Source organism: Ochotona curzoniae, unplaced genomic scaffold (assembly GCF_017591425.1).
Source record: "Ochotona curzoniae isolate NIBS_2020 unplaced genomic scaffold, NIBS_Ocur_1.0 contig_1274, whole genome shotgun sequence".
Taxonomy (NCBI): Eukaryota; Metazoa; Chordata; class Mammalia; order Lagomorpha; family Ochotonidae; genus Ochotona; species Ochotona curzoniae.
This window is the reverse complement of record NW_024465023.1, coordinates 29326617-29352895: the sequence shown is the minus strand read 5'-3', so window position 1 is coordinate 29352895 and position 26279 is coordinate 29326617. Positions and strand designations below refer to the sequence as shown.

At 38.5% G+C, this 26279-nt stretch overlaps 1 protein-coding gene across 3 annotated transcripts in view; it reads right to left on the bottom strand.

The window, feature by feature from the left end:
- RPS6KA3 (ribosomal protein S6 kinase A3) overlaps positions 1-26279 on the bottom strand; it is a 100242-nt gene that overhangs the window by 59982 nt on the left and 13981 nt on the right. Inside the window, exons 1-3 of one of the 3 annotated variants that reach the window (XM_041000417.1) lie at positions 16399-17405; positions 15411-15511; positions 9527-9583 (exon numbers count right to left, since the gene is read on the bottom strand). In XM_041000417.1, the coding sequence (XP_040856351.1) occupies positions 9527-9568 (42 nt within the window). In that variant the 5' untranslated portion in view covers positions 9569-9583; positions 15411-15511; positions 16399-17405. Of the gene's footprint in view, positions 1-9526; positions 9584-15410; positions 15777-16398; positions 17406-26279 lie in introns of those variants that run through there. The other 2 variants (XM_041000408.1, XM_041000427.1) reach the window with 2 other exon arrangements.

Below are 26279 nucleotides of genomic sequence, written 5' to 3'. Positions count from 1 at the left end.
TATGCACTGAGACAACTCAAAGACCACAGTAATGATTTGTTTCCTGAAAGTTTCAGAATTTATCTCCTAAGAAACCACTGAGTCTGGCACTGCAGCTGGAGTGTGGTATGGGTGGAAAGCACAGAAGTGATCATTCTAAGATTTAAATTATTCTCATGGTGACTGGCATATTCATTTTTTCCCCTCCTTTCCTAAATGGTAAAGCTGAAATTTTCCTCAGGGAAAAAACCCTACACGTTTCAGCAATACTTTGATACCAGTTCATTGTTACATGTATTACTCAATTAAATTTTGAAATTATCTAAAACTGTATAGAATGCATCCAAAAGCTGACAGAACAGTCTTATTCTCATGTGTCCATCACATAGGCATAACAATTTTGAAATTATAGCCAATCTTATTTCATACCTTTATATATCCCAACTTGTGTAATTATTTTGAAGCAAGTTTAACATATCATTTTGTCTATAATTATTCAGTTGTTACATTTTGTTGGCCTTCCTATATGTAGTTATAGCTTGTTTTGCTTACATATGCTATGTATTTCTTCCCCCCACCCCATTTTTCTAATTTACTGATTTCAGAATTTATATTGAACTCCTTCACCTTGCTTTGCATAGGTTTCTTTTATAATTCTTTTTTCCCCCTAGCTTCTTCATTGAATCTTTAGTTGTTTTATTTGAACTCTCTTATTTAAGTTTTCTTTAGTTCATTCTCACCCTAATACTATCATCCATGCTAGAGCTGAAGAGATTGAGGCTTGGAGAGAAGTAAGCTGAAACTTTTAACAGTTGCCAAGCAGAAATGGTCACAATACTGAGTTAAAAAACCAAAGGTGCTGAACCATTTGACAGACTTTGAATTGAACAACTTGTGACTATCTCAACAAAAACTTAAAAAAAAAAAAAAGGTGCTTGTGTAGCATAATCATGCCCTGGTAAGAAAGAACAAACAAAATTGCAGGACAAGCGTTTGGTCGAGCGCCCACAGCAGAGTTCCTATAAGCTGTTCCACATCATACATGTCTGGCAAAATCCCAAACACAGCCGAACCTAATTATTAACATCTATCATGGCCCCATGATAGTTGAAGCCTACTGGAAATACCATTCCATATGACTAAAACTTAAAACTGAGCTACACTTAATTGATTCCTTTGGATAAATTTTGTGCTATGGATCATTCCATTTTTCAGACACTAATGGGTTTAGTATCTAATGACTTCAATCTAAATCCACACATGCATAAGTAGTAAAGTGCTGGAAGTCTGAGATTTTAAACTAAAAATGGAAAATAAGTTTCATAGAGAAGGTCAACTGAAACAACTGTGGGGCTTCCGAGAGCACTGACAAGTACTACTGCTAAGGCCCTCTCCACGCGCAGTATTTCCTGTGGACAAGCAGGTAGAGTGTCAGCTAGTAGCACCACGATCTGGGACCCGAATTTTTGCAATAAGCAGCAGAATCCTCCAGGTGCCTCTCTGTCCACATGTTTGCTTTTCTTTTTTTCCCCCTGTGCTTAGGCTGAAGTGCTTTCTACTTAGTCATGCACATTTGAAACTTCCTATTAGGTAAATAAATTATAGGGTTTTTTCATATGATTTAAACAATCATACGGGAATCTAACTTAAGCCATGTTGCTTTATCCCCAAATATGGAAATCATTCAGATAGAAGGAATAGGTATTATGACTGGAACAAAGCAGAGAATAATAAACAAATCAGAGCAGACAGTAGATCAGAGGTACCATATGAAGGCGACAAGTCATGACAAAGGGAGGTTACTTCTTTAAAGTTCTTAGGGCTGGAGGAAAGAGGAACTAGGAAGCAAAAAGGAAAAAAAAGAAAGCTCCAAAAGAGAACCAAAAATTGAGCCAAGGTAAACCACACAACCTTAGAAATTTTGCTTATGTACAGAGGCTCAATTTAGTATCACCATGAAATGCTAATTACAATGTTATTTCAGAAATATTTTCCTAAATGGTATGTACTTAATTTGCCAGAGTGTCAAGCTCTGAGCACTGAAATACTGTCTCAACCAAAGTGACAGACAATAACCTGCCACAGGAAGTCACTACATCAACGCAGCATACCATGAATTTTCCCTGCCAATGAACACTCTACTGTTTTTGCTGTAATGAGTAACTAATTCATTTCGTGTTGCATATTCTGCTGGGTTTTTCTAGATTCTTTTGTGTAGGAATCATCGTCATGACCGTAAGAGACGTACTACTGTGTACTGGACTACTAAGTGTCACGCTGGATGCTTAGATGCAACCTTTAAGGCAGCTTGAGGGAGCTTGCAAGGAAATGGAGGATAAAACCAAGAGGAAACATTTCCTCCGGAACTTGTGACATTCCATGAATATCATGAAGAGCATCATATAAACACAGCGGCCTTAGGGCTACTGTATGAACTGTAGCTGGGAAAAACTACTACTAAAAGCCCCACTTCGGGGGATCTGAAAAGAACAGGAGGTGTATGGTTTGCTCTAGCGGTTAAGACGCCAGTTGGGAAGGCAGCATCCCACACTGCACTGTCAGGGTTCCTGTCCTGGCTCCACTGTTAATGTGCACCCTGGGACGCAACCAATGGTGGCTAAGATTTGGGTCTCTGCCATCCATGTGGAGACTTAGATGGTCTTCTGGCTCCCAGCTCTGGCCACTGCGAGCATGTGTAGAGTGAATCAGTGGAGGAGCTCTCTCTCCCCTAAATAAATAAATAAGAAGAGAGAGAAAGACAGAGAAGAAAAGGAGAGGGCACTGCCCATGTCCTTCTGCCAATGACCTTTTCAGAGGTACTCTTTTTTTAACTAGACATTTTAGGTAATCTCCAATCTACGCTCACTTGATGATTCTAAACTGCTTTTATCAACACTTCTTCTAATAAGCAGTTATCATCACTTCTTTTTTAAAGATTTATGAGCCAATCCAAAGCCAGGAACCAGGAACTTCTTCCAGGTCTCCCACATGGGTGCAGGGTCCCAAGGCTTTGGGTCATCATTGACTGCTTTCCCAGACCACAGGTAGGGAGACTGACAGAAAGTGGAGCAGTCAGAACACGAACCAGCGCCCATATGGAATCCTGGTGCATGCAAGGTGAGGATTTAGTCACTAGACTACTGTGCAGGGCCCGAGCCCGGAAGTTCTTCTGGACCTCCAGAGCAACTGGCAGGGACCCTATTGCTTGGGTCATCCTCTGCTGCTTTCTCAGGCCATTAGCAGGGAGCTGGATGGGAAGTGGAGCAGCCTGGACTAGAACCAGCACTCTCATGGGAGACTGGGTCAGCACTGCAGGCTGAAGTTTAGCTTGCTACACCAAGATGCCAGCCTCCATTCAATACTTACTCATCACATGCATGATTATGATATGCAAGAGTCATGAAGACTCAGATCTGGCACAGTAGCCTAGTGGCTAAAGTGTTCACCTTGCATGAACTAGGATCCCATATGGGTGCTGGTTCATGCCCTAGCTGCTCCACTTGCCTTCCAGCTCCCTGCCTATGGCCCGGGAAAGCAGTAGAGGATGGCCCAAAGCTTTGGGACCCTGCACCCGCATGAGAGACACGGAGGAGGCTCCCAGCTTTGGATCAGCTCAGCTCTAGCTGTTGAGGCCACTTAGGAAGTGAATCAGTGGGTGGAAGATTTAAAAAAACAAGTCATAAAGGTTGAGGTGATAGAACACCGTACTATGGATTATAATGTAAATTTACAAAGTTATGAGTAATTGATGTTTCATGGTCATCAGAAATACAGGACAAAGGGAACAGAAGGGTCAAATGATCAAGCCCAGGGAAAGTCAATTCATTTCACCACTTTGCCGAGGTCAGGACAATTGTTAACCACAAAATTACTGGCTACTCTCATCCTAGTTCCTACTGGGGGATACTTTACCCCATAAATGGTTTTGAGAAAGGCCAGCCTGTTGGAAGGGAGAAGACAGGAAGATGAACACTCATGCTTTTGGGGCTGGAAACTTATTTGTTTCTTTCAGTTCTGAAACCTCAGAAGGACCCATGCCTGGTATTGCAACAACTGCTAAAAGATTATCTCCCCACCAAGTGGGAAACTGCTTTAATGATTCTTTGATGATTCAGCAGATCTTAATAATCAAGACTCCCTATTTCTCTAGCATGGAGAAGATCAAGGAGTCTGCCAGCCAGCTGAGAAAGGACAGAAAATTCTGCAGTCTAGAAAGCTATCCTAGGGCTGGCCTGCAATGGCTCAACTAACTAATCCTCTACCTCCACGTGCCGGAATCCTTTTTGGGTGTTGGTTCATGTGCTGGTTGCTCCACTTCCCATCCAGCTCCCTGCTTGTGGCCTGGGAAAGCAGCTGAGGATGGCCCAAAGCTTTGGGACCCTGTACCTATATGGGAGACCCAGAGGAGGCTGCCAGCTCTTGGCTTTGGATTGGCTCAGATCCGGCTGCTACAGCCACTTCGAGAGTGAAGCAGTGGATGGAAAAATCTGTCTCTTCTCTCTGTGTGTCTTTACAATAAAAATAAGTAATTCTTTGGGGAAAAAAAGGGGAAAGCTACCTTGGCTTGAGGTGCTATATGGGGTATTCTACCTTCTGCTAGAGGCAATGCTTCTTCCCAGTCACATGGGAATCCAGAAGAAGCACAATATAGCCTTTCTGGCAGGTAATGGAGAACAACAGATACTGGCTGCAGTGAGTTAACTCTGTGAGAAATTCAACTAACTGCACATAAATGTGGAGTAAGAAGAAAACATTCCTGGGGAGGCAGATGAGGTAAGGTGGCGACTGTCAATCTTCTCTTGTAGATCAACTTAATTAGATACACGTTCTATTTTGAGATACACTGAGGAAATATAGGTGAGTAAAGATAGGAAAGGGCTAAACTTTTACAAAGCAAAAAAAAAAAAAACAATTAAAAATTAGAAAGGCATACAATTTCAAAATGGCAGTAAAAGAGAAGCTGGTCGAAGAGAAAGGCAAGTCTCAGGACAAGGAACAAAAGCCAGAAGAGCTGAGGCATGCTGGGGAAACCCAACCACAACAAGATGGCTCTATCACAGAGAGGGAAACTTGGGGTATTTTTAAGAGCTAGCACATGACTGACTCACAGGAAACTGGTCTCAGTGAAGGCGCTTGATGTTCGGGAGAAATCAGGCTCCACTTTCAGATGATCCTGTTAGTCCAACCAATATAGCTACTTCAACACATCCCAAAGCCCTTCTCCTATTGTTTTCATGTATACCACTTTCCCACAAGATTGTCTTAATCCAAACACTGGTACTTACTTCTCAAAACCCTGCAACTTTCTCTCAAAAGTCAGATTATTTTGTGTCTTTTGTGATCACACCAGTTACAACTACATTTTAAAAATTATCAACTATTAAAATATCAGGGGAAAAAAACCTGCTAAAAGGGTTACAAGGACAAAGCAGTAATGGCTTGTGCCTCTGCTGTCCCTTTGCAGCTCTTTTCAGTTCCATTGTCCCCACCGATGTTTCTCTGTACTTGATGAATATAATAACCTTATGCTACTTTCTTGTGTCATCAATTTCAGATATTACCTTTAAATAGCCTATTATAGATGACTTAGCACTTATAACATTACCAATTTTGCTTATGTCAAGATTTAGTCTTTACAACTATTATGCCATTACAAAGCATTATTCACTGCTGTAGTAATGTACTCATTACATTGTATAATCACATTACAATGCAACGTACTCACTAATTTCTCATGCTCAGCTTTTGTTTCTCAAGTTTATAATTTCTTTGTTTCTTTGCATTTTTTTTCTTTGCCTTTTCTTTCTATCTATCTCAAATTCTTCCCACTCAGCAATTGCCACTCAAGTGAATTTTTCTGGAAATTAAAGTGAATATCTGGAAAGGCAGATATACAGAGAGGAAGCCCTTCAGTCCATTGATTCACTCCCCAAGCAGCTGCAACGGCGGGAGCTGAGCCAACCCAAAGCCAGGAGCTAGTAGGCTTTTTCAGGTCACTCGAGTGGGTACAGGTCCCAAGGCTTTGGGCTGTCCTCAACTGCTTTCCCAGGCCACAAGCAGGGAGCTGGCTGGGAAGCAGGGCTAATGGGATATAAACAGGTGCACCCATATGAGATTCGGGTGCATGCTAGGCAAGGACTTTAGCTGCTAGGTTACTACGCTAGGCCCTCAAGTGAATTTTTAATACTCAAATTTATAGGACCATTCACAACTTCGATTCTCCCTACCCAGCTGTATCTGGAGACAGACTTTCTACAATCACGATGCTTTCATCTAGAGTGGGCGCTGTATAAGCCTCCTGACTAATTTCATTTGCTTCAGTTTCCTTTACTCATTATAATGGGGGGAACTTTCCTCACATGCTTGCAGTGTTTTCTGAATCTCGGGTCTCTTTTTTTGTAACAATCCTCTAAAGCTGGTGGAGACTTTTCCAGCAACTTGCTAAAACAGGTATGTGTTTGAAAATATCTTGCTGTTTGGGCCCAGCGTGGTGGCGCAAGTGGTTAAGGTCCTCACCTTGCACGCCCGGGATCCCATATGGGCGCCGGTTCTAATCCCGGCAGCCCCGCTTCCCTTCCAGCTCCCTGCCTGTGGCCCGGGAAAGCAGTCGAGGATGGCCCAAAGCTTTGGGACCCTGCACCCGCGTGGGAGACCCAGAAGAGGCTCCTGGCTTCGGATAGGCATAGTATCGGCCGTTGTGCTCACTTGGGGAGTGAATCATGGGACGGAAGATCTCCCTCTCTGTATATCCGCCTTTCCAATGAAAAAAATAATAAAAATAAATCTTTAAAAAAAAAGAAAATATCTTGCTGTCATTTTCACTAAGCACTTTAAAGGCTCTACTCCTTGTCTTCTAACCTTCATGTTAAAGAAGCGAATATTATTCCTACATCTAATTCCTTATATATGTTTTTAAAATAAGTCTAAAAGCTTTAAATTTTTAATCTGATTGTTGGAGAGAGTTAGAGAGAGCGAGAGAGGGATAGAATAGGTAAGAAGGAGACAGGGTGATGGGGAAGGGAGGTGAAGAGGGAGGGAGAGGGGAAAAGAGAGGTAGAGAGAGAGAGAGAGAAATATATCTTCTATCCACTGGTTCATTCCCCAGAAGTCAGCAGCCAAGAGCCAGGAGCTTCTTCTGAGTCTCCCATGTGGGTGTAGAGTCCCAAGTACTGGGCCATCTTCTGTTGTGTTTCCCATTAGCAGAGTATACAAAGTGACACAGCAAGCTAATCCTCCAACTACAGTGCCAGCATTTCATATGGGTATTGGATCATGTCCTGGCTGCCCCACTTCCCTTCCAGCTCCCTGCTTGTGGCCTGGGAAAACAGTCAAGGATGGCCCAAAGCCTTGGGACCCTGCACCCATGTGGGAGACCTGGAAGAAGCTCCTGGCTCCTGGCTTTGGAGTGGCTTAGCTCCAGTCATTGCAGTCATCTGGGAAGTGAATCAGCAGACAGAAGATCACTCTCTTTCCGTTTTTCCTCTCTGTAAATTTGCCTTTCAAATAAAAATGCTAAAATCTTTTTAAAAATGTAGATCTTCCTGAGAGTAGCAATTTCTTTGATAAGCTTCTAGTGGGATGTTTTAATTTACAGACTCATTTAACTCACTAGGGAGGGATTTAATTTTTTGATATTACGTTCTTGGTATAACCTAACAACATAATTACTATACCATTATAAAAGAAAATAAATACTCTCAATTAAAAATGTGTCACACCATTACTAATTACAATAAGCATTCTAACTTCAGAAATACTAAAAATGTGGGTAAAGGGGTAGGTGTTTAGCCTTGCAATTAAGACCCTTGCATCCCATCTTGGAGTAGTAGAGTTCGACATCTGGTTCTGGCTCCTGACTCTAGCTTCCTGCTAATCTGAATGCTGGAGTCAGCGGTGATGGCGCAAGTAGTGGACTCCATGCCATCCATTTGGAAGCTCCAAATTGAGTTCCCAGCCCCTGCATTTCACCTGCTCCAGCCCTTTCTGTCACAAGCATTAAAGAAATAAATCACTGGATGGGAGCTGTGTTCTTTCTCAAATAAATAAAAAATAAATCATAATGAAATAAAAATTAAAAGCTTTAAAAAGGTAACAATTAAAATCTCTAGATATATACAATGAAAAACACAAAAATCAAGATTTAAAAAGGGGGGTGGCGAAGGACCTGTGCATAGCACAGTAAGCTAATCCTCAGCATGTGGTACCAGCATCCCATAGGGACGCCAATTCAAGTCTTGGCTGTTCCACATCCCATCCGGCTCCCTGCTGATGTTCTGGGAGAACAGCAGAGGATGGGACAAGGCCGTGGGCTCCTACACCCATGTGGGAGTCAGAGGAAGCTCCTGGCTCCTGGCTCCAGCTTACCCAGCTCTGGCCATTGTACCATTTAGGGAATAAATCAATGGAGGGGAGATCTCTCTGGCTTCTCCCTCTGTCTCTGTAGTTGTGACTTTAAAGCAAGTAAATCTTTTAAAAATATATTTTAAAAAAGAGAGAAAAAACACTTGCAACACATACAAGAAACATGGAGTTAATATTCAGATTATACACAGAAACGCAAGAAGACAATAATTAGCCAAAAGAAAACTGGGCAAAACAAAACATAAAGACCAATAAGACATGTATATTAAACCTAATCATCAAGTGAGATGCAAATTAAAATGAGAACCCATTGCATGTTCTCTATTTTCTGATGATATCCAGTGTTGAATATGGACATTGTCAGAATCAAAGAGGTACTCCTATACACTGAAACTTTCATATCTTTTGGGAATGCATTTTGGTAATATCTTGAGATGTAAATGTTTATATTCTTTATTCCAGTACATCTTTTTTTAAATGATCTATCTATTTAGCACATCCTTTTCTAAGATTATGCCAGTGAAACACAACTTCACAAAACAGGGGGAAACTACATGAATTATAGGATTTACATAATATAGAATATTGTGTAACCATTTGAGCAAGAACTAATCTATATGTACTGTCTTAAAATTGCTAAACACAGCAAGTGAAAAGATCAAGCTGCAGAATATACATTTTGTAAATATATGCTAATAATTGTCTTACGTAGCGAAAAGACCAAGGTGCAAAATACACGTTATGTAAGCATTCACCAACAATTGTCTTATGTAGTGAATAACAAGAGAACTAAAATTGAGCTATTGTGCAAAAGGGGGATTCAGAGTAACCAAAAAAATTTTTGAAGAAATGGTAAATATCTACCTTCTACATGAAATAGTTCTGTAAAGTAGGATGTTTAAAAAGTTTTAGTTCAATTAATTTATGGTCAGTTTAATTTGTAAAAATAAGCCTTATGACACTAATGAGAAACTTTCAACAACACAAAGCAGTTTGTTTTGTCATTCTCTTAAAAATCAGTCTCATCAAGTGCTTTCAGGAAGCTTACTGAACTATTTGAGAATGTATTTTGGTAAAATGAATGTGAAAACATCAACAAGTTTCTACAACTAAAGTCATTAGTTTGTTCAGTTGCATTATGGTATCTGATTCACCCATACCTCCTGTAACACAGTGTTTTACTTACACTTTGTGGATTAATCTCCTCCTCTCCCATAGGCTCATCCATAATTTGCTGTCCATTCTGTGGAAAGTACAGCAAGTAGCAAGTTACTAAAGCAGAATTCAATTCAGAGGTAAATGATGATAAACCCCTCCCCTACCCAAACTGCTCAGGAATATTTGCATTCCTGATGGGCTTTACTGAGGCAGAATGACTATGTAAGAACGCAGTCTGAAATCTGCAGCAGGTGAAGCTCTCATAGGGACTTTGTAAGCTAACTATGTGAAATTACAAAAACATTTTTTCCATGGAAATAATATGGTAAATGCTGATTACCTTGCTAGGTGAGCTCTTTAACTTAATAGTTAGGTATAATACTTAAGCCTTACTTAAGCCTCACCAAACATCATTTACATCACCCTGGATGGCAAGACACATTCTACATTCCAACTCCACTGATAATTAATCAGAGCAACTGATTAATTAATCATAGAATTTTTTGATCTCTACATTAAATTCAAGGTAGATTATAAACATTTAAATGTCAAAAAAAAAAGGTACTAAGCTATATGCCAATAATATTAATGGGGTAAAGAGAGCAGAAATTATACGGGAAAAATGACATTTAAATCCATAAAAGTTTAAGACTTCTTCTGCCAGACACAAAAAGGTAAAAGACAAACTAACTACAAAAAGAAGCAACGGAAGACAAAAGGTTGTTATCCTCAATACACAGAGCTTTTACAAACCTGCAAGAAAAAAATGAGGAACCTCACAAAAACTGAGCAGTAAGGGAAGAGTTCAGCCTTAGTACTAATTAAATGCAATTAATCCAAAGATTGCTTTCATCTTTCAAACTGGTAAAGATTTATATAAGGAAACAAATAACTAAGTAGGAGCCAGTGCTGAAAGAGTCTAGGGGAAATGCGCATTGAGGGTATACTGTTGAATAGTGTCGATCAGCACAACCTTCCAAGAAGGCATTCTTCCTCTATTAAATACAAAACACCACTACGGACAGTTTTGAAAGGTCCCATCAACTCTACTCCTTCAAAAAAAAAAAAGCTGACAAGTGTACAAAGATGTACATATAAGAATGCTCACCATAATTTTTTTTCCTAAAAGAACTTCAAATTGGAAACCTAAACTTCTGACAGAGAACTAGTTATAATTAATGCACATCCATAATGGAATACTATGCAGTCATTAAAAATGATAAAATGTAAATTCATTGACATGGAAAGACAGTCACATGTAATAAGTGAAAAAGCAGTTTACAAAACAATATGGATTATAATGATCCCATTCTAAATAAATATATACATGTTCCAATGTATATATTTGTATGGGAAAATTCTGGAAGGATATACACCAAAATGTTAACAGTGGCTATCTGGGTGGTAAAATTTTAGAAATCCTAAATGTTATTTGCTTTTGTTTACTTGAATTTTCTAAGGTGACTACAATATCTTCAATGAATATTATTACTTGTGCAATTAAAAAAATAAAAAACAAGAAATCAAGAACACATAGGGGTCTTCTTTCATTCTCTTTTTGAAAAAAGGAGTAGCCTGATTAATTGTTAGTAAGTTAACATCTAACATCTCACTTCCTTTGGAGAATTAGCAACTATGATGTAAATGGTACTCCATCCATCAGTCCATACTCCGCATGAGGCAGCCGCTCTGATTTTAAACTTCTCTCCTCTTCTTCCTATCCCTATTGACTATTCATTTGCTCATTCCATTGCATTCATGCTCATGGTTCTAGGCACTAGAGACAAAGTAAAACATGACCCCCCTCCCCATCCCAGAAGGTCTAATGACTTATTCAAAGGGCATTTTTCACCTACTCAGAGTTCATGTTCCTAGGTTATTAGAATGCCTGTACAACACTAGAGAGCATGGAAACAGTGCCAAAATGCAGGAAAAGAGGGCAGGCTACTATAAAAGATGTCCCTAAGACGTTTTTAGAAATCACAATATTGTAGACTAGCTCTATGGTAAGAAGACTCAATGCCTCTAGGACATTGCTCTCCCCTAAAAGCCACGGCCATAGATGAAACTGACTGCTGATTGTTTTCATCCAAATGTACCAAAGGAACAAACTAGCTTTTAAGATGTTGGAGTCAGACACATATGCTTAAATTCCTACTCTTACATTACCAGATACAAAGCCTTGAACAGGTTAAGTAAGCCATATTAGCTACAGCTTCTTCATATGAATACTGAGCATATAAAGTTTTACCATCATTGGATTTTTGTGAAGACGAAATGAGATAAATGCTATGAAACCCTAAGCATAGTATCTTGCACTTAATAAACCATTGATGTTTGCTATATTGATTATGTTCAACATTCAGTCACCTCACTTATGGCCAACCAATCTGTTATCTCTCCTGCATTTGTTATTTTAGTTAAATTAATGGCATCATTAAATAGATTTTCCCATTAGTTATAAATAAATAATTTTTTTCCAATAATATAGATCTGATAATCAATGATTCCACATTGTTGGGTTTATAGAACTCGTGGTTTAATTTGAGCTATAGTTATATTTCCATAGGAATAAAATTTGAGAGCCATCTGTTCCTTGTGATTTTCATGTATGCAAAGCAAGTATCGCAACTTGTAACTTATTTTTAAAGCAAATTAGTATAACAGAAATAGCACTGAACTTGGACTTAGCAGACCAGAGGTACAATCCAGGTTTTCCACTTATATAAAACTTTATGATTTTGAGCAATTCAGATGTGCTCTCTTACTTTATTCAAAATGGGAATACTCGCTTGGTCTATGAAAGCTCAAAACAGGTAACTCCTAAGAAAACATTTTAAATAGTGTTAAGAGCTGTACCACTGCAAGTCTCTACTATTAAAGTGAGGTGGCTTTGTGGGGATAAAGTAAAATCCTTTTGATGTTAGAATCTTTAAAAAAAAAATTCCAACTTTAAGACTGATAAGGCTTTTTGAAAGTCTTCTCTACTGGGACTGCTGTTGTGACTTAGCAACTAAAACTGCTACCTCAGACAGTGCCAGCATCCCTTATGCGTGCCAGTTCATGTCCTCCCATTTGCTCCACCTCTGAGCCAGCTCACTGTTGATGGCCTGGATTAGTATTAGAAGACAGCCCAACTGTTTGGGCCTCTGCCATTCACGTGAGTGACCCCTTGAGGCTCTTGACTTCCGGTTTTGGCCTGACCCATCCCCAGCCATTGCAAACACCTAAGTAGGAAAAAAGTGGATGGAAGATCTGTCTCTCCTGCTTTGTAATGCTGAGTTTCTAAACCAACCAATATTTTAAAAAAAATAAGAAAATCTCTTCTACCAACAACACATATATACATACTCTTTCTAGCCCCTTCTCACCTATACTTGAACACTATAAGGCTAAGAATAGTCTCATAGAAAGCCTCATCTTCTACAAAAATTTCATTATATAGTAACTTTTAGAAAGCCAGAAATTCCATTAAAGATTACTAAAAAATGACTAACAAGTCTGTATGCTAGCTGCAAAGTCACTGAAAATGAATCTACATCTATGACTACAAACCACTCCAACTCTTGTCTTTTCTAGATAACCTGAGTTCCTTTAAAATGTTTCTCCAAGACAAAATGAGATCCATCATCAGTCTTTTTTCTCAGCATGCTCTAACTCATCTTAAAGGGTATTAGATGGAATTAGATACAATTACATTACAATCTTGGCAGGACCAATGCAGGGTCCCTCGTCCCAGATAATAAATTTATGTTAATACAGTTCACATAAGCAATATTTTGGAATGACCACAACACACTACTGAGTCAGATACGAGCCTTCTGTCTTCTTTGTCATTGTCCTCTTTGCTTACATTGCATCAAAGCTCTGCATCCCCTTTCCTGTTCCTATTATTATTCTTAGTTCCAGGAATAAAATCTTAAGTTTTTGCTTCATCCTTTCCAGTTCTGACCCAGTGGCTAGTGTCTGCAGATTGGATTCCAAATCTATCACCTGATTCAGCTAATTAACAGTATATACTAACAAAACTACTTGAGAAAATAAAGTAGGTGAAACATGATCAAGATGGTTATTTTCCATTCAACTTTTGAAAAAGTAGTGACTTCCTTTCTGAGTTTGGCAGATTTAAAAATTTGAGCATTTTTATTTTTAATGCAGCAAGACAAGAAACCTCATGCTATCCTACATACCAGTAAAAACCTCACAAAGCTTTTTCTATTAAAAAAAGAAGCGCCTTTATTTTAACAAGCCTTTTGTAGCACTTCATGAAAACAAGGATTAAAACGTTATCTACTGGAAATGAGCACAAAGTTACTTCTGAAGTAAGCTTCCGTTTTGAAAAATGACTCCTGGTTTCATCAGAGATTTTTCAGTTGGCCTCCACATTTGTACTCTGCACAGTTCCCAGAGCACCATTAGACAAAGAAATGCATGCTTCTCTACTTCTAAGAAACAAATAGATAAATGTGTGCTGAAGCTGACCGATACCAGGCTGCATTCCCAACGCTGTCACCTACTGGTATAGCTCCCTGAGCATGGGTAAGTTCTTGAACTTCTTGAGCACTGCCTTCGTATTTATAAGGTCCATGTAGCATCCACCTCAGAGGGCAGCTGGCAGTGAGGGACCCAGGGACAGCAGATGCCTAGTAACTACTACTTCTCTTTTCCTCTTCTGTGTAAAATTGGTTACATAATATTTGCATTTCTTCATATAACTTCTAAAGATGTAATGCAATGAAGAACACAAGGGTGTTGAGATACTTGTTCCACCACTTGCAGTCTAACTCCTGTCAAACAAGGTGGAAGAGATCACTCATATATACTATAATTTTACAGAATATGGCTAAAGAACGACTATGGAGCAAATATAGTTTGGGAGTAAGGCAAATGTATTTATCCTCTCTCATTCCACCATAATGTCTGCCAGCCAAAAAACTGGAGCTTGGCAGATTGTACATATGCAAATAAGATGCAAAATACTGGGAAAGGTTAGGAAATGCTAATCATGCTTTACTACATTAGTTTGAAATGTGTAAAAAGTCACAAATTTGGATAACCTACAATATGGGCCTCATCAGAACAAAACAGATTAAAGGAGACTGCTTAAGCTTCAGCAGGAATTGTTTTCAAGTTAACTTTCAGTGTTGTACTTAACATCATCTCCCCGATTTAAAGAGGAAGAATAATTCAGCCAGTAATTCTGAATCATGGTTTCACGATCTCTAGATTATTCCTAAGGGAAATTCTAATCTGTTAAAAATAAGGAGTCATTAAAGTATCTATTTTAAGCAACTCCACCAAGCCAATTGTTTTGTTATAACGACATGTTCAAATAATGCCCATTTTGACGCTGCTCTCTGTTACATCTTAAGAAAATATAAAACAAAAAAATATTTTTCAGATTATTATATGCAAGTATACTAGGACTGAAAAATGAACTGTGACTGATACAACACTACCTTCAACTTAGTAGAATATATCATCTTCTGACATTATCCTAAATTCAAGTTAAATGTACACAAGAATACTGGGGGGAAAAAAGACTTTCTACAGATAACACTAGTTTGAAATAACAGGAAGCAGAGATGAAAGGGTCCGAGCCCTAGCATATCAATACACAGACCCGAGCTGTAGGAATGAGCAAGCAGCATGCTGCCGTTTTTTATTCAGTCTCAACTTTCCACCTGTAAATCTTGGCCTTCCAAACTCCCTGATATTAGCAGTGGTCTTCCTGCCCAAAGAGACAGGAGTTTCTTCATGAAGGTGCTGAGTAGGAGGCATTAGAAACCTCTCTCAATTGGTTAAGATACCACCAAATTGTTTGGAATCCAAAGAATCGTCTATGCAATCACATTGAAACAATAAGAAACAAGCATTTTATATTCTTAATAAGGAATGTATATAATCCTTACCAATGTGACAGGATTAAGAATCAGCTCCTCATTTATCCTAAGGAAATATCAGAGATGTGCATAAAGACTTATGTACAGTGAGAGTCATCATACTCATTATACTGAAAAATAGAAAACAGTCTAAGTGACCAACAGGGGACTGGTAAAATAAATCAAAAGACATCTATTCAAATGTAGGAATACTATGCAATGGTTAAAATCAGGGCCTCAAAGAAAAAAAGAGATGCAAAAAATGCTTGCAAGAGTCAGTCAGAAAAGGTACAAAACCATATAGTATGACCACAATTTTGCACTCCCCTCCCAACACGGGTGCACGTAACCAGCAAAACACACCAAATCTTATCAGTAGTTACCTGGCATAGAGTTTTCTTCTTGGTACTATATTTTCAAAATTATATGCACATAATTTGCATTATTTTTAGAAAAGCAATAAATGTAATTAGAAAAATCCGGGTTTTTTTCTACTCAAGGTATCCTTATGCCTGCTTTGCTATTCATCTGGCTTCTAAAGGCCTAGTATCCAAGCCTGCTCCACTTTCTGAACTAGGTTGTACCCACGGTTCAATTTTATGCGGACTCCTTCAGAAGCTGAAGCTTTTTTTCTGGTCCTGTGGTTGAGGCCTCAGAAAACAGGTAAATTTCAGGCCTGACTCCAGCTCATGATTTAAAAAGTGTATCCCTATGCGGAATTCTGCTGATGAAGCAGGAGTATGTCGAGATAAATATAAAGAAATGAAAACACAGTAGCTAAAATTAAATTTGCATTGTGAATAGCAGATATTAGAATTGACACTGCAGAAAACAGAATCCATGCCACGGAGGACAAACTTGAACAATGGGAGGGAAAAAAAAAAGCAAGCAAAGATGAAAAAACTATGGAGGACAGACATCAAAATTATCTAGTAATAACAGATGTTCCTAAAGAAAAACACAGAGCAGTTCAGTCAATTGAAAGTATAAGAAAATTTTCCAGTTCTGAAAAAAATACCTGAGACTGGAGACTGACAAGGTTCGACAGAGATCATCAACACCAAGACATGTCCTGGCAAAGGTTTTTAAATTTCAAGGATAAAGATATAATCCTATAAGCATACAAGCAGAAAAAAATAGGTTATTTCAGAGGAACTAAAAGCAGATTGACCTCAGATTTCTCCATTGCAATAATAAAATGCCGGAAGACAATGAAGTAATGACTTTGAGAGAATTGAAAGGAAAAAGTTAGGATCTAAGAACTTCATACTTCATCCTAGTTCTCCAGGTACAAAGGTCACAATAAATTATCCTCAGAGCTGTAAAGTGTTAGAAAATGTCACCATTCCAGAAGTATATTATATACAAACTGTTCAAACGTATGCTCTTCCATCAAAGGAAAATCAAAGAGCTCAGAAATAAAGAGGTAGGAACGAACTGGGAAGTACACTGACACCAACTTTATGTTCAGAAATAACTAAATACAATAATTAACCCCACTAAGAGAAAAATTGTTACTAATGAAGAACATATGTGTTTATATATTTGTGTGTGTGTAAATGATTAAAAGAAAAAACATTTTAGGATATTTGCAACTTTAGGCTAAGTTAATGGGAACTCAAGATAGTGGAAGAAGCAAAAAACAAAACAAAACAAAACAAAAACAAAAAACAGTTTTTCCTTAAAAGGATATTTTAAATACACTATTTTCAGGGATTATCTAATAAATAGAAATTTGGGGATATTTTTGAAAACTCACAGAATAGAAAGAATAGACATTTATTACAATCCAAAATAACTGGCAAAGACTATTCATAGTAATCTACACAATCACTGTATTCAACTCTAAGAACACGATAAGCAGGCATAATTATTCCTCTTTTACAGTTGAGGAAATCAAGGCTCAGCAAGTTGATTAGTAAATGGCAAACCCATGTCTTTCTCTCTCCATAATTCTTCCTTCTGTATTTCACAACCTTCTCAAACAAAGCAATACATATTGCAAGAAAAAAATAAAACCCACAGGGAAAGAATTTAAAATATGAAATGACAATTTATTCCAAAAGAAATAATGCAGGATACGTAAAATTTTAAATAAAACATAAGGAAAGTGATTTATTAGATATCAAATGCTATTATATAATCACATTTTATGGGCAATGATGATGCAGTGGGTATGTGCTTTAGAAAGAATTCTCTTTTAAGAAATAAAATGCAGGGCCCCGTGTGCTATTCTAGCTGCTAAAGTCCTCACCTTGCATGCACCAGGATCCCATATGGGCGCTGGTTCTAATCCTGGCAGCCCCATTTCCCATCCAGCTCCCTGCTCGTGGCCTGGGAAAGCAGTCGAGGACGGCCCAAAAATCTTGGGACCCTGCACACGCGTGGGAGACCAGGAAGAGCTCCTGGCTTCGGATCGGCTCGGCTCCAGCTGTTGTGACCGCTTGGGGAGTGAGTCATCGGACAGAAGATCTTCCTCTGGGGTGGACTAGGCAGATACTGTGGTTCACTGTACTACTCTCTTTTTTATTTGAAATGTTTGATAATAGAAACTTGAGGTCCAGTTACAATTTTCAGAAAAGTAAACAACTACTTACTGATTTAAACAGGAACTCAAGCATAGAAAAGCACAGAGTTTATACTCTATATCAAAAATCAGACTAAGGTAAAAACATTTAGCTCTTTAAAAAAAGAGCTAAAGATTTATTTTTACTGCAGTTAGATTTATAGGGAGCAGAGGAGAGACAGAGAAATATATTCCGTCCGACGATTCACTCCCCAAGTGACTGCGACGGCTGGAGCTGAGCCAATCCGAAGCCAGGAGCCTTCTTCTGGGTCTCCCACATGGGTGCGGGGTCTCAAGGCTTTGGGCCGTCCTCGACTGCTTTCCCAGGTCACAGGCAGGGAGCTGGATGGGAAGTGGGGCTGCCAGGACCAGAACCGGCGCCCATATGGGATCCCAGAATGTATGAGGTGAGGACTGCAGCTACTAGGCCACTGCGCTGGGCCCAAAAACATTTATAGCTTTTTAAAGTGATAATTTTTATTGAACTGAAGACACAATTAGTGTTAAGTATATATAATAGTGATCGTTGCCATTCACTGATCTCTTGCCACACAGCAGGAAAATATTGTGCACCATTAAACACTTTTGATGCCTCAAACAACTTTGTGAGACACTATCATCAATTTATTTAAACAAGAAAGTAAGTCAAGACAGATGTCAATCTTTCAAAGCAATGGTCCCTAGACCCTAGAGAATGCCTGGCACACAGTAGCTGCTCAACAAATATTTGCTGAATATACAAATAAAGTCTAATATTCTGCGTAAGGCTAATAAGAGCCCAAATCAAATCTGAATCTAATCCTAAAATCTCTACTCCTAATCACATAGAAACCTTTGAATAGTGAAATAATAATTGTAAGCACACAGGTATTAATTCCTTCCATTTTTTAAAGATTTTTCTATAAGTAGCATACATGCTTTTTAAAAAGTCATTAAAATAGTGATAACAGTATCATACATTCAAACCACAGACTTGTAGTTAGTTTTATAATTAAATGCAAAAGCAGATGCTTTTGAAGCTGTAACATGAAATACAGGTAAGCAAAATAGGGAACTTTTAGCACACTAATACGATCCAGTGTAATGAATAAGGACAAAGTATTTGAAATCTTTTATATCAGGACTGACACTGCATTTCATTATGTAAAGGAGATATGGGTGTCTATGAAAAGTTACAAAAACTGACCATATTATAGACCATGAAGTAGACCTAAAATTTGTAAATACATAAGTCATATAGCTCATAAATATTGAAGAATACATTTAACAAATGAACACTTTCAGAACATGTAATATTAAGGAGGAAATCTTAAGTTTTCTCCATATTTATTACAAGATTTCATTTTATGAATAGAGAAAAGTCAGCACAGATGCCTGTCGATATGGTATTTATTTTCAGCATTACTGTGTTTGCTTCAATGTGCATTACACCATACCTCATGGTTTAGTAATGATCAAGATTGTTGTCGTCTACCGCCATACCACCCTGAAGGCGCCTGATCTCGGAAGCTAATACTGATCAAGATAAAATAAGTAAACACACAGAAGACAATACTGCAGTTTGCACAAAACAGGCAGTGAGCACATTATAGCTGTTACAGCTTCCTTGATCTACTAATTAGAAGACTATTACTTTCTGAGCAAATGCTTCCATTTATTTCTTTATTAATCATAATCAGTATAGATGAGCTTCTGATCAGGCTTCCTGCTAACACACACCCTGGGAGGAATCAGGTGATAGTTCAAGTACGTATAGTCCTGCTGCCACATGGAAAATGCGATGGGGTTGTGGTAGGTATGAATTAAAACTACATTTACTGTTCAAAACTGATATGGCATTGGAAAAAGACACTTTTTCTGGCATTTATTTGTGATCCTTAAGAGTCCTACAGAACCGTGGCCAGCATGGATTTGATAGTCAGCCTCTCAATGTGGGTAAACCCCTAAGCCTCTCTGAGTTGTGGTTTCTTTATCCATAAAGTATTTGGCTGAGAGCTCTCCCTGCTTGAAATTTGTATAATCCTGTCACTTTGGGAATTAAAGCTTCAAATTAAGGTTATTTAAGACTTAATGGGAGTTTTTAAACCTGAGGAAATGACTATGTTGAACTGTGTTTTATGTTATTTCTAATTCCTTCTCTCTCTTCTGGATTCAAAATAGTTTTACTTATGCCCATCAGCGATGTATTTGCTCAGCAGTGTAAAGATATTGCCAAACAACTTATCCTGCTGACACCTGAAAGAAAAAATAATAAAAAGAAGTATTTCTGTATAGGTTAAGGAATCTAAAATCAATTTTGTGATTTCCACAATCCAAACCTATTGTTCTTATTTTACTGCTAGAGAAGAATGAAGAACCAATTTCTAAACTCCTCTTTCTACTCCTAATCCTACCCATGTCTCCACACGACAGAACTGGTAGCGTCTCCCAAACTTACTGGATGACTAGAGTTACGGAAGATTCCTGTTTGAGGTATGTTACTTGGCTTTAACCCCAAATGAAACTGAATCACAATTTCCAGAAGCTCCGTGGCAGGGTATTTATTTTTCAAACAGGCATCTTAAGGGTGGGTTATTTATGTTAAGAAGTCACTTGGTAAGCCTGCATTCCATTTCAGAGTGCCTGGGGTTCAGGTCCTAAGCCTGCTAATTATGGCTTCTTGCTAAGGACCCTGGGAAACAACAGGTGATAGCTCAAGTAATTGGACCCTGGCCACCCATGTGGAGACCCAGACTGAGTTCCCAGCTCCCAGCTTCAGCCTCGTCCAGCACTGATGGCTGCTGTGGACCTTTGCACAGTGAGACGGCAGGTGGGAGATCTGTCTTTCTGATTTTACATAAAGGAAATCAGGATGGCTCCTTGGATGACTCCTATGGAAATCACAGGGTAGGGAAAAGACCACAAGCTTTGGAGCCTGCCATAACCAATGTTAAAGCCTGGCTTTGCTCTCTACTATCGGAGTGACTTTGAGCAAAAGACTTAAATATGAATATTGGTTTCAAATCCACAACATTTAGATGCTAACTATATTAGAAGTTGCGGTATACTCCAGTGTGCCCAGCCATGTTTGGCATTTTCTGTCAGCCTCTTTTTCCTGCTTCTCACCTTTTCAGAAGACATGGCAAACACTGACACTTGAGAGGATTTTGAAGAGTCTCCTGCTCTATGCAGGAGTGAGGAACATCCAGCCTATGTGTCTCAAAAGGCCTGTGAAACCAATTGGTCTGGCCTTGCCAAGGCAAGTGCAGGTAGACTGGAAATTCAATAAATCTATAGCAGCTAATTTTCTGAAAGATTTGTTTTTATTGGAAAGTCAGATTTGCAGAGAGAAGGAGAGACAGAAAGATCTTCCATTTGCTGATTCACATCCCAAGTGGCCACAATGGCAGAGTGGAGCTGTGGAGTCAGGAGCTTCTTCTGGGTCTCCCACACGGGTACAAGGTCCTGAAGCTTTGCGCCATCCTTAACTGCTTTTCCAGGCCACAAGCAAGGAGCTGGATGAGAAGTGGAGCAGCTGGGACAGGAACAGGCTCCCATATGGGATCCCGGCGCATACAAGGGAAGGACTTTATCTACTAGGCTACCTCGCTGGGCCCAGTAAGCTAATTTTTAAGTTGACAATTTTGTATGGTTTGCAGATGTTGTTACAAATGGCCACAAGAACGCTGGTACTACAAATGTTCCCTACTGCTACTGAGTCCACTTGCATTTCTAGGGCTGCAAACACGAGTTCTAGATAACCCATTACTTGGGTTGGCTGAGTGTCACAAACAAGCCCAGTGATTTACTGACTGGTTGCCAGAGGCCTTCCTATTCTGGACTTCGAAGTCTGCATTTTTATTTGCTGACTATAACAAAATCACTTGAACCTCTGCTTTCTCCTGTGTAAGACAAGTGATATATAACTGTCTACTAAGCCGAATACAGTATACATTATTGTTAATGGTTATTAATCACTTCAAATCATTAAACTTACACAAAGATACTTCCAAACAGCTCATGGAAAATGGAATTAAAAGGTAAACTACTTTGGGTGCATAACATTTTTAAAGTCCATGCATACTCTTTTAATAGGCATGTCCCATGAATGCACTGAAGAATTCTTGCACGCAGTTTTATACACATCATTTTGGACAAAAGACAACACTGATACGTGCAGGTAAAACAACACAGTGGGATTTACTGCGATGCATACTTACCATCTGAGAACAGTTATGTAATATCAACTAAATCTCAATACAAAGTATTGTAGAGAAGTACTGAAGTGAATTTAAGAAGCAACAATCCAAACACTTCATACAGTTCCATGATTAATTTAGCTATACATTTAAGTGTGAGCGCCAGTAACAGAGCATTTTATGACAGGTTGTTAGTCTTAACTGTTCACATACATTATAAAATAGTTCAGAGAAATCAAAAGAAAATATCAGACAAATATTCTAGCCGCATACAGTCAAGATAGTGGAAGGAGCTACCTTCAATTCTTAAAATTAACCTCAAATCCTATTGAAAATAATTTATATTAAGGAATTACAGCTTGTCTCTCAATTTTTCAAATTATTCTTTAACGTAATCCACAACTTTTCTTTAGGTCTTAGCTTTTGTTATGTTTATTTCCAAACATTTTTGTTGTGATTTTAAAGGAAATTTTTTTTTCACTATAATTTGTAATTGATAAAGACTGCTCAACAAAAAGCTTGGTTCCTGAAAATATTTTGTACAATGCCATTTTACTACAGTAACATAATTTTTAACAGATCTTTTCAGGGTCCCGTGTGGTAGCCTAGTGGATAAAGTCCTAGCCTTGCATGTGCTGGGATCCTATATGGATGCCGGTTCTAATCCCGGCGCCCCAAAGCTTTGGACCCTGCACCTGTGTGGGAGACCTTGGAAGAGGTTCCTGGCTCCTGGCTTCTGCTTGGCTCAGCTCTGGCTGTTGTGGCCATTTGGGAAACAACTCAATGGATGGAGGATCTTTCTCTTTGTCTCTCTTTCTCACTGAAAAAATCTGACTTTCCAATAAAACAAATAAATAAATCTTTAAAAAATAAATAACAAACCTTTTCAGATTTCCTTTATCGAAGCAATCATCTATGAATAATCTTATCCTTCTTTCAAGCACTCTGATTTTGTCTAATTGCATAAATAATTTTTCTAATATGTAAAATTGAAGTGAAAATAGCAAGCATAGTTTTAATGATAGTGACTATAATATGTTTCCATCAAGTATGACACTTGCTTTTGGTCTAAGTTTTTGTTCTTCTTAGTAAAATTATTAAAAAGAAATTCCTAATTGAGACTAGACATTTTATCTAATGTTTAACTTTCTCTCCTTCCCCTTGGTCAGTTACAAGTCACAAAAATAACAGAGGTCCCACACACCCTTCATCCAGCTTATCCCAGTGATGCCAGCTGACCCAAACTGGGGTTAAAATCAAGAAATTGGTATTACTATAATTTATTCAGATTTCACTGTTTTTTTCCAGTACTCATTTGAGTGTATAAACTCTCTCTTCCATTTTGTCACATTCACATGACTTGTATTTATCAGCACAGTAAATATACTGAACAATTTATCATCACCAAGCTCCTTCCCTCACATTACCCTTTCATGACCATAATAACTTCTTCCTTCCCTCCCCTCTTCCTAAACCTTGGCAACCACGAATCTATGCTCCAATTCTATAATTCTGCCACATCAAAAACTTCATACAGAAACTGATATGCTAACAACTAGCAAATCTTCCATCTGTAAGTGCAAGCAATCCATATGGGCGTTCGTTCATGTTCCAGTTGCTTTACTTGGAAAACAGTCAAGGATGGCCCAAAAACTTGGGACTCTGTATGCACATGGGAGAACCAGAGGAAACTCTTGGTTCCTGGCTTCAGACTGGCTCAGTTCAGCTATTTGGGTCATTTGGGGAGTGATCCAGCAGATGGAAGATATTTATCTCTCTTCCTTGTAAATCTTATGAATAAAAACAATCTTTAAAAGAAAAATTTAAAAAGCTTCACACTAAAAAAAAAAGGCTCCATACTAAGTAAACTATACAATATGCAAATATTTTTTCACTCAGCATAAACCCTTTGGAATTCATCCAAGTTTTTTATACTGACGATCAATTCTTTTTCATTCGCAGAACAGTGCTACCTAGAGTGGATGTATTATAGATTATCTAACCACCTACCTACTGAAGGACATTTCCTTTCTAATTTTTGGATATTATAAATAAGATTGCAATGAACACATATGCATGTTTTTACGTGGACAATTAGGTTTCGTTTTTATTTGGTAAATGACCAAGAATGCATCTGGTGGATCATATGATTGGTTTAGCTTCTTAATAAATGGCTAACTATTTTTCAGATTTGGCTGCACCATTTTGAATCCTCAGCAGTAAAGCATGAGATCCAGGTTTTCTGCATCTTCCATCAATATTTCATATTACCAACTTTTTCTAACATCTACTAGATCACGGTATTTAATTCTTATATAACTGGATTTGTTTTGCTACTATTATTTTGAGGATTCTGTGCCTAAATGTTTTAGTGTTTTTTTGGTTTTTTTTGTCTGTGGTTTTCTATACCAAGGTAGCACTGGTCTAATAAAGCGAGCTGTGAATACTCCCACTCTGGTTTTTTTTTTTTTTTTAAAGAAACCATGCAGAGTTCATGTTATTTTTATTCTTTACTTTTGATGTCTCCAGTCTATTTTTCCTTTCAGTTTCAAGAATTACCTTTAATCCATTCATTCCTTCAGGGTCTTCAACTAACTCCTTCTAGTTTTACTACATCTAAGACTGTTCTCTTTTCACTTTTCTGAAGATATTTTCATTGGGTACAAATTATACATTTTTTTTTCTCCAGAATTTAAAAAATAGTGTGCCATTTCCTTCTGACTGATAAGAAATCTGCTCCCATGTGAATCATTCCCTATGGCAGAGCTTGCTTCTTTCCTGATGCTTTGAAGATTTTGTCTTTAATTTTCAAAAGCATGATTTCAAAACTTAGAAAATACCCATGAAATTCACTATCTTAACCATGCTCAAGTGTACTTTCAAACAACCAGTAATGAAAACTTTTCACTCTGCAATACTGAAAATTCACACTTATTAAACAGTAACTCCCTATTTCTAAAATTTTGGTTTTGATATTTCGGTGCTTAGATTACTTTGTATTTATCTTATCTGGGGTTCAGTCAATCGCTTGAATCCATAGGATTGTCTTTTGTCTTTTCAGGTGCATTTTTATTTGTCTTTGACATTGTTCTCTATTTTTAGCATGGCTGCTTCAAAATTCTGGTCTGGTCTGAGTATTCAACCCAGCAGTTAAGATATCCTCTGGGATATCTGTACCCCACCATGGAGTAATTTGTGGGGTACAGGTCCTGGCTTTGGCTCCTGGTTTCCTGCTGGTCAAGACCATGGGAGCAGTACTGATGGCTCAAGCTGCATCTCTGTCACCTGCCTGGGCAATGCGGATTGAGTTCTCGGCTTCTGACTCTGGTCTGGCCCATTCCTCAACTATTGCTGGTGTTTGGGGGATGTGCCAGTGAACGGAGGATATATCTCTGTCAGCTTCTTAAATATTTAAAAATCACTTTCTTTTAAAAATATCTGTTATTCTTTTCCATTCATGTGATTTTTCTGTTTCTCAGTATAAGTGACTTTTCAATGTCTAATGGACATCTTAGACATTAGATTATAAGACCCTGGACACTATTTAGTCTTTTTTAGTGAGCAATTCTGTGTGAGTTATAATGCGAAGGCAAGGTGGGTGTATACTTGCATGCTGAACTTCCTTCAGGGTGCAACACACCCTTAAAAGTAGAGCAATACACCACACTGTTGGGATGGAAGTATAGCTTTACCTGAGGCTCTAGTGACAGTAGGGCAACATTACGTTGTTGCCTCTGAGTAGGGATGTAAGCTCAACTCCTTACTGGTTCCCACCTATGACAGGAAAGGGGAAAGTGCTGGGCTGACTCGTGTGTGTGTGTGTGTGTGTGTGTGTGTGTGTGTGTGTGTACACACACTAGAGAGTCAAAAGTTCAGCTCCTCCAAAAGTCTGGCTTACAGGAATGGGCAGAGGGGAAGTAGAGTACCAGCCATTTCTGTCATATACCACATTATAGATAAGGTTCATCTCTCCAGTGGGGCCACTAACATCAGCGGATCTGAGAAGCAGGGTTTGGAATCTCACTGTATCTCAACCATCTTGTTCTGTCTTGCTGATACTGAGTGAGGGTAGAGGTTTAGTGTGGAGTAGCCCTGCTTTAAACCCCTCCTAAGTTTCATTAATTCTTGGTTGGGGTGGAGGCTTCAAATTGGTGT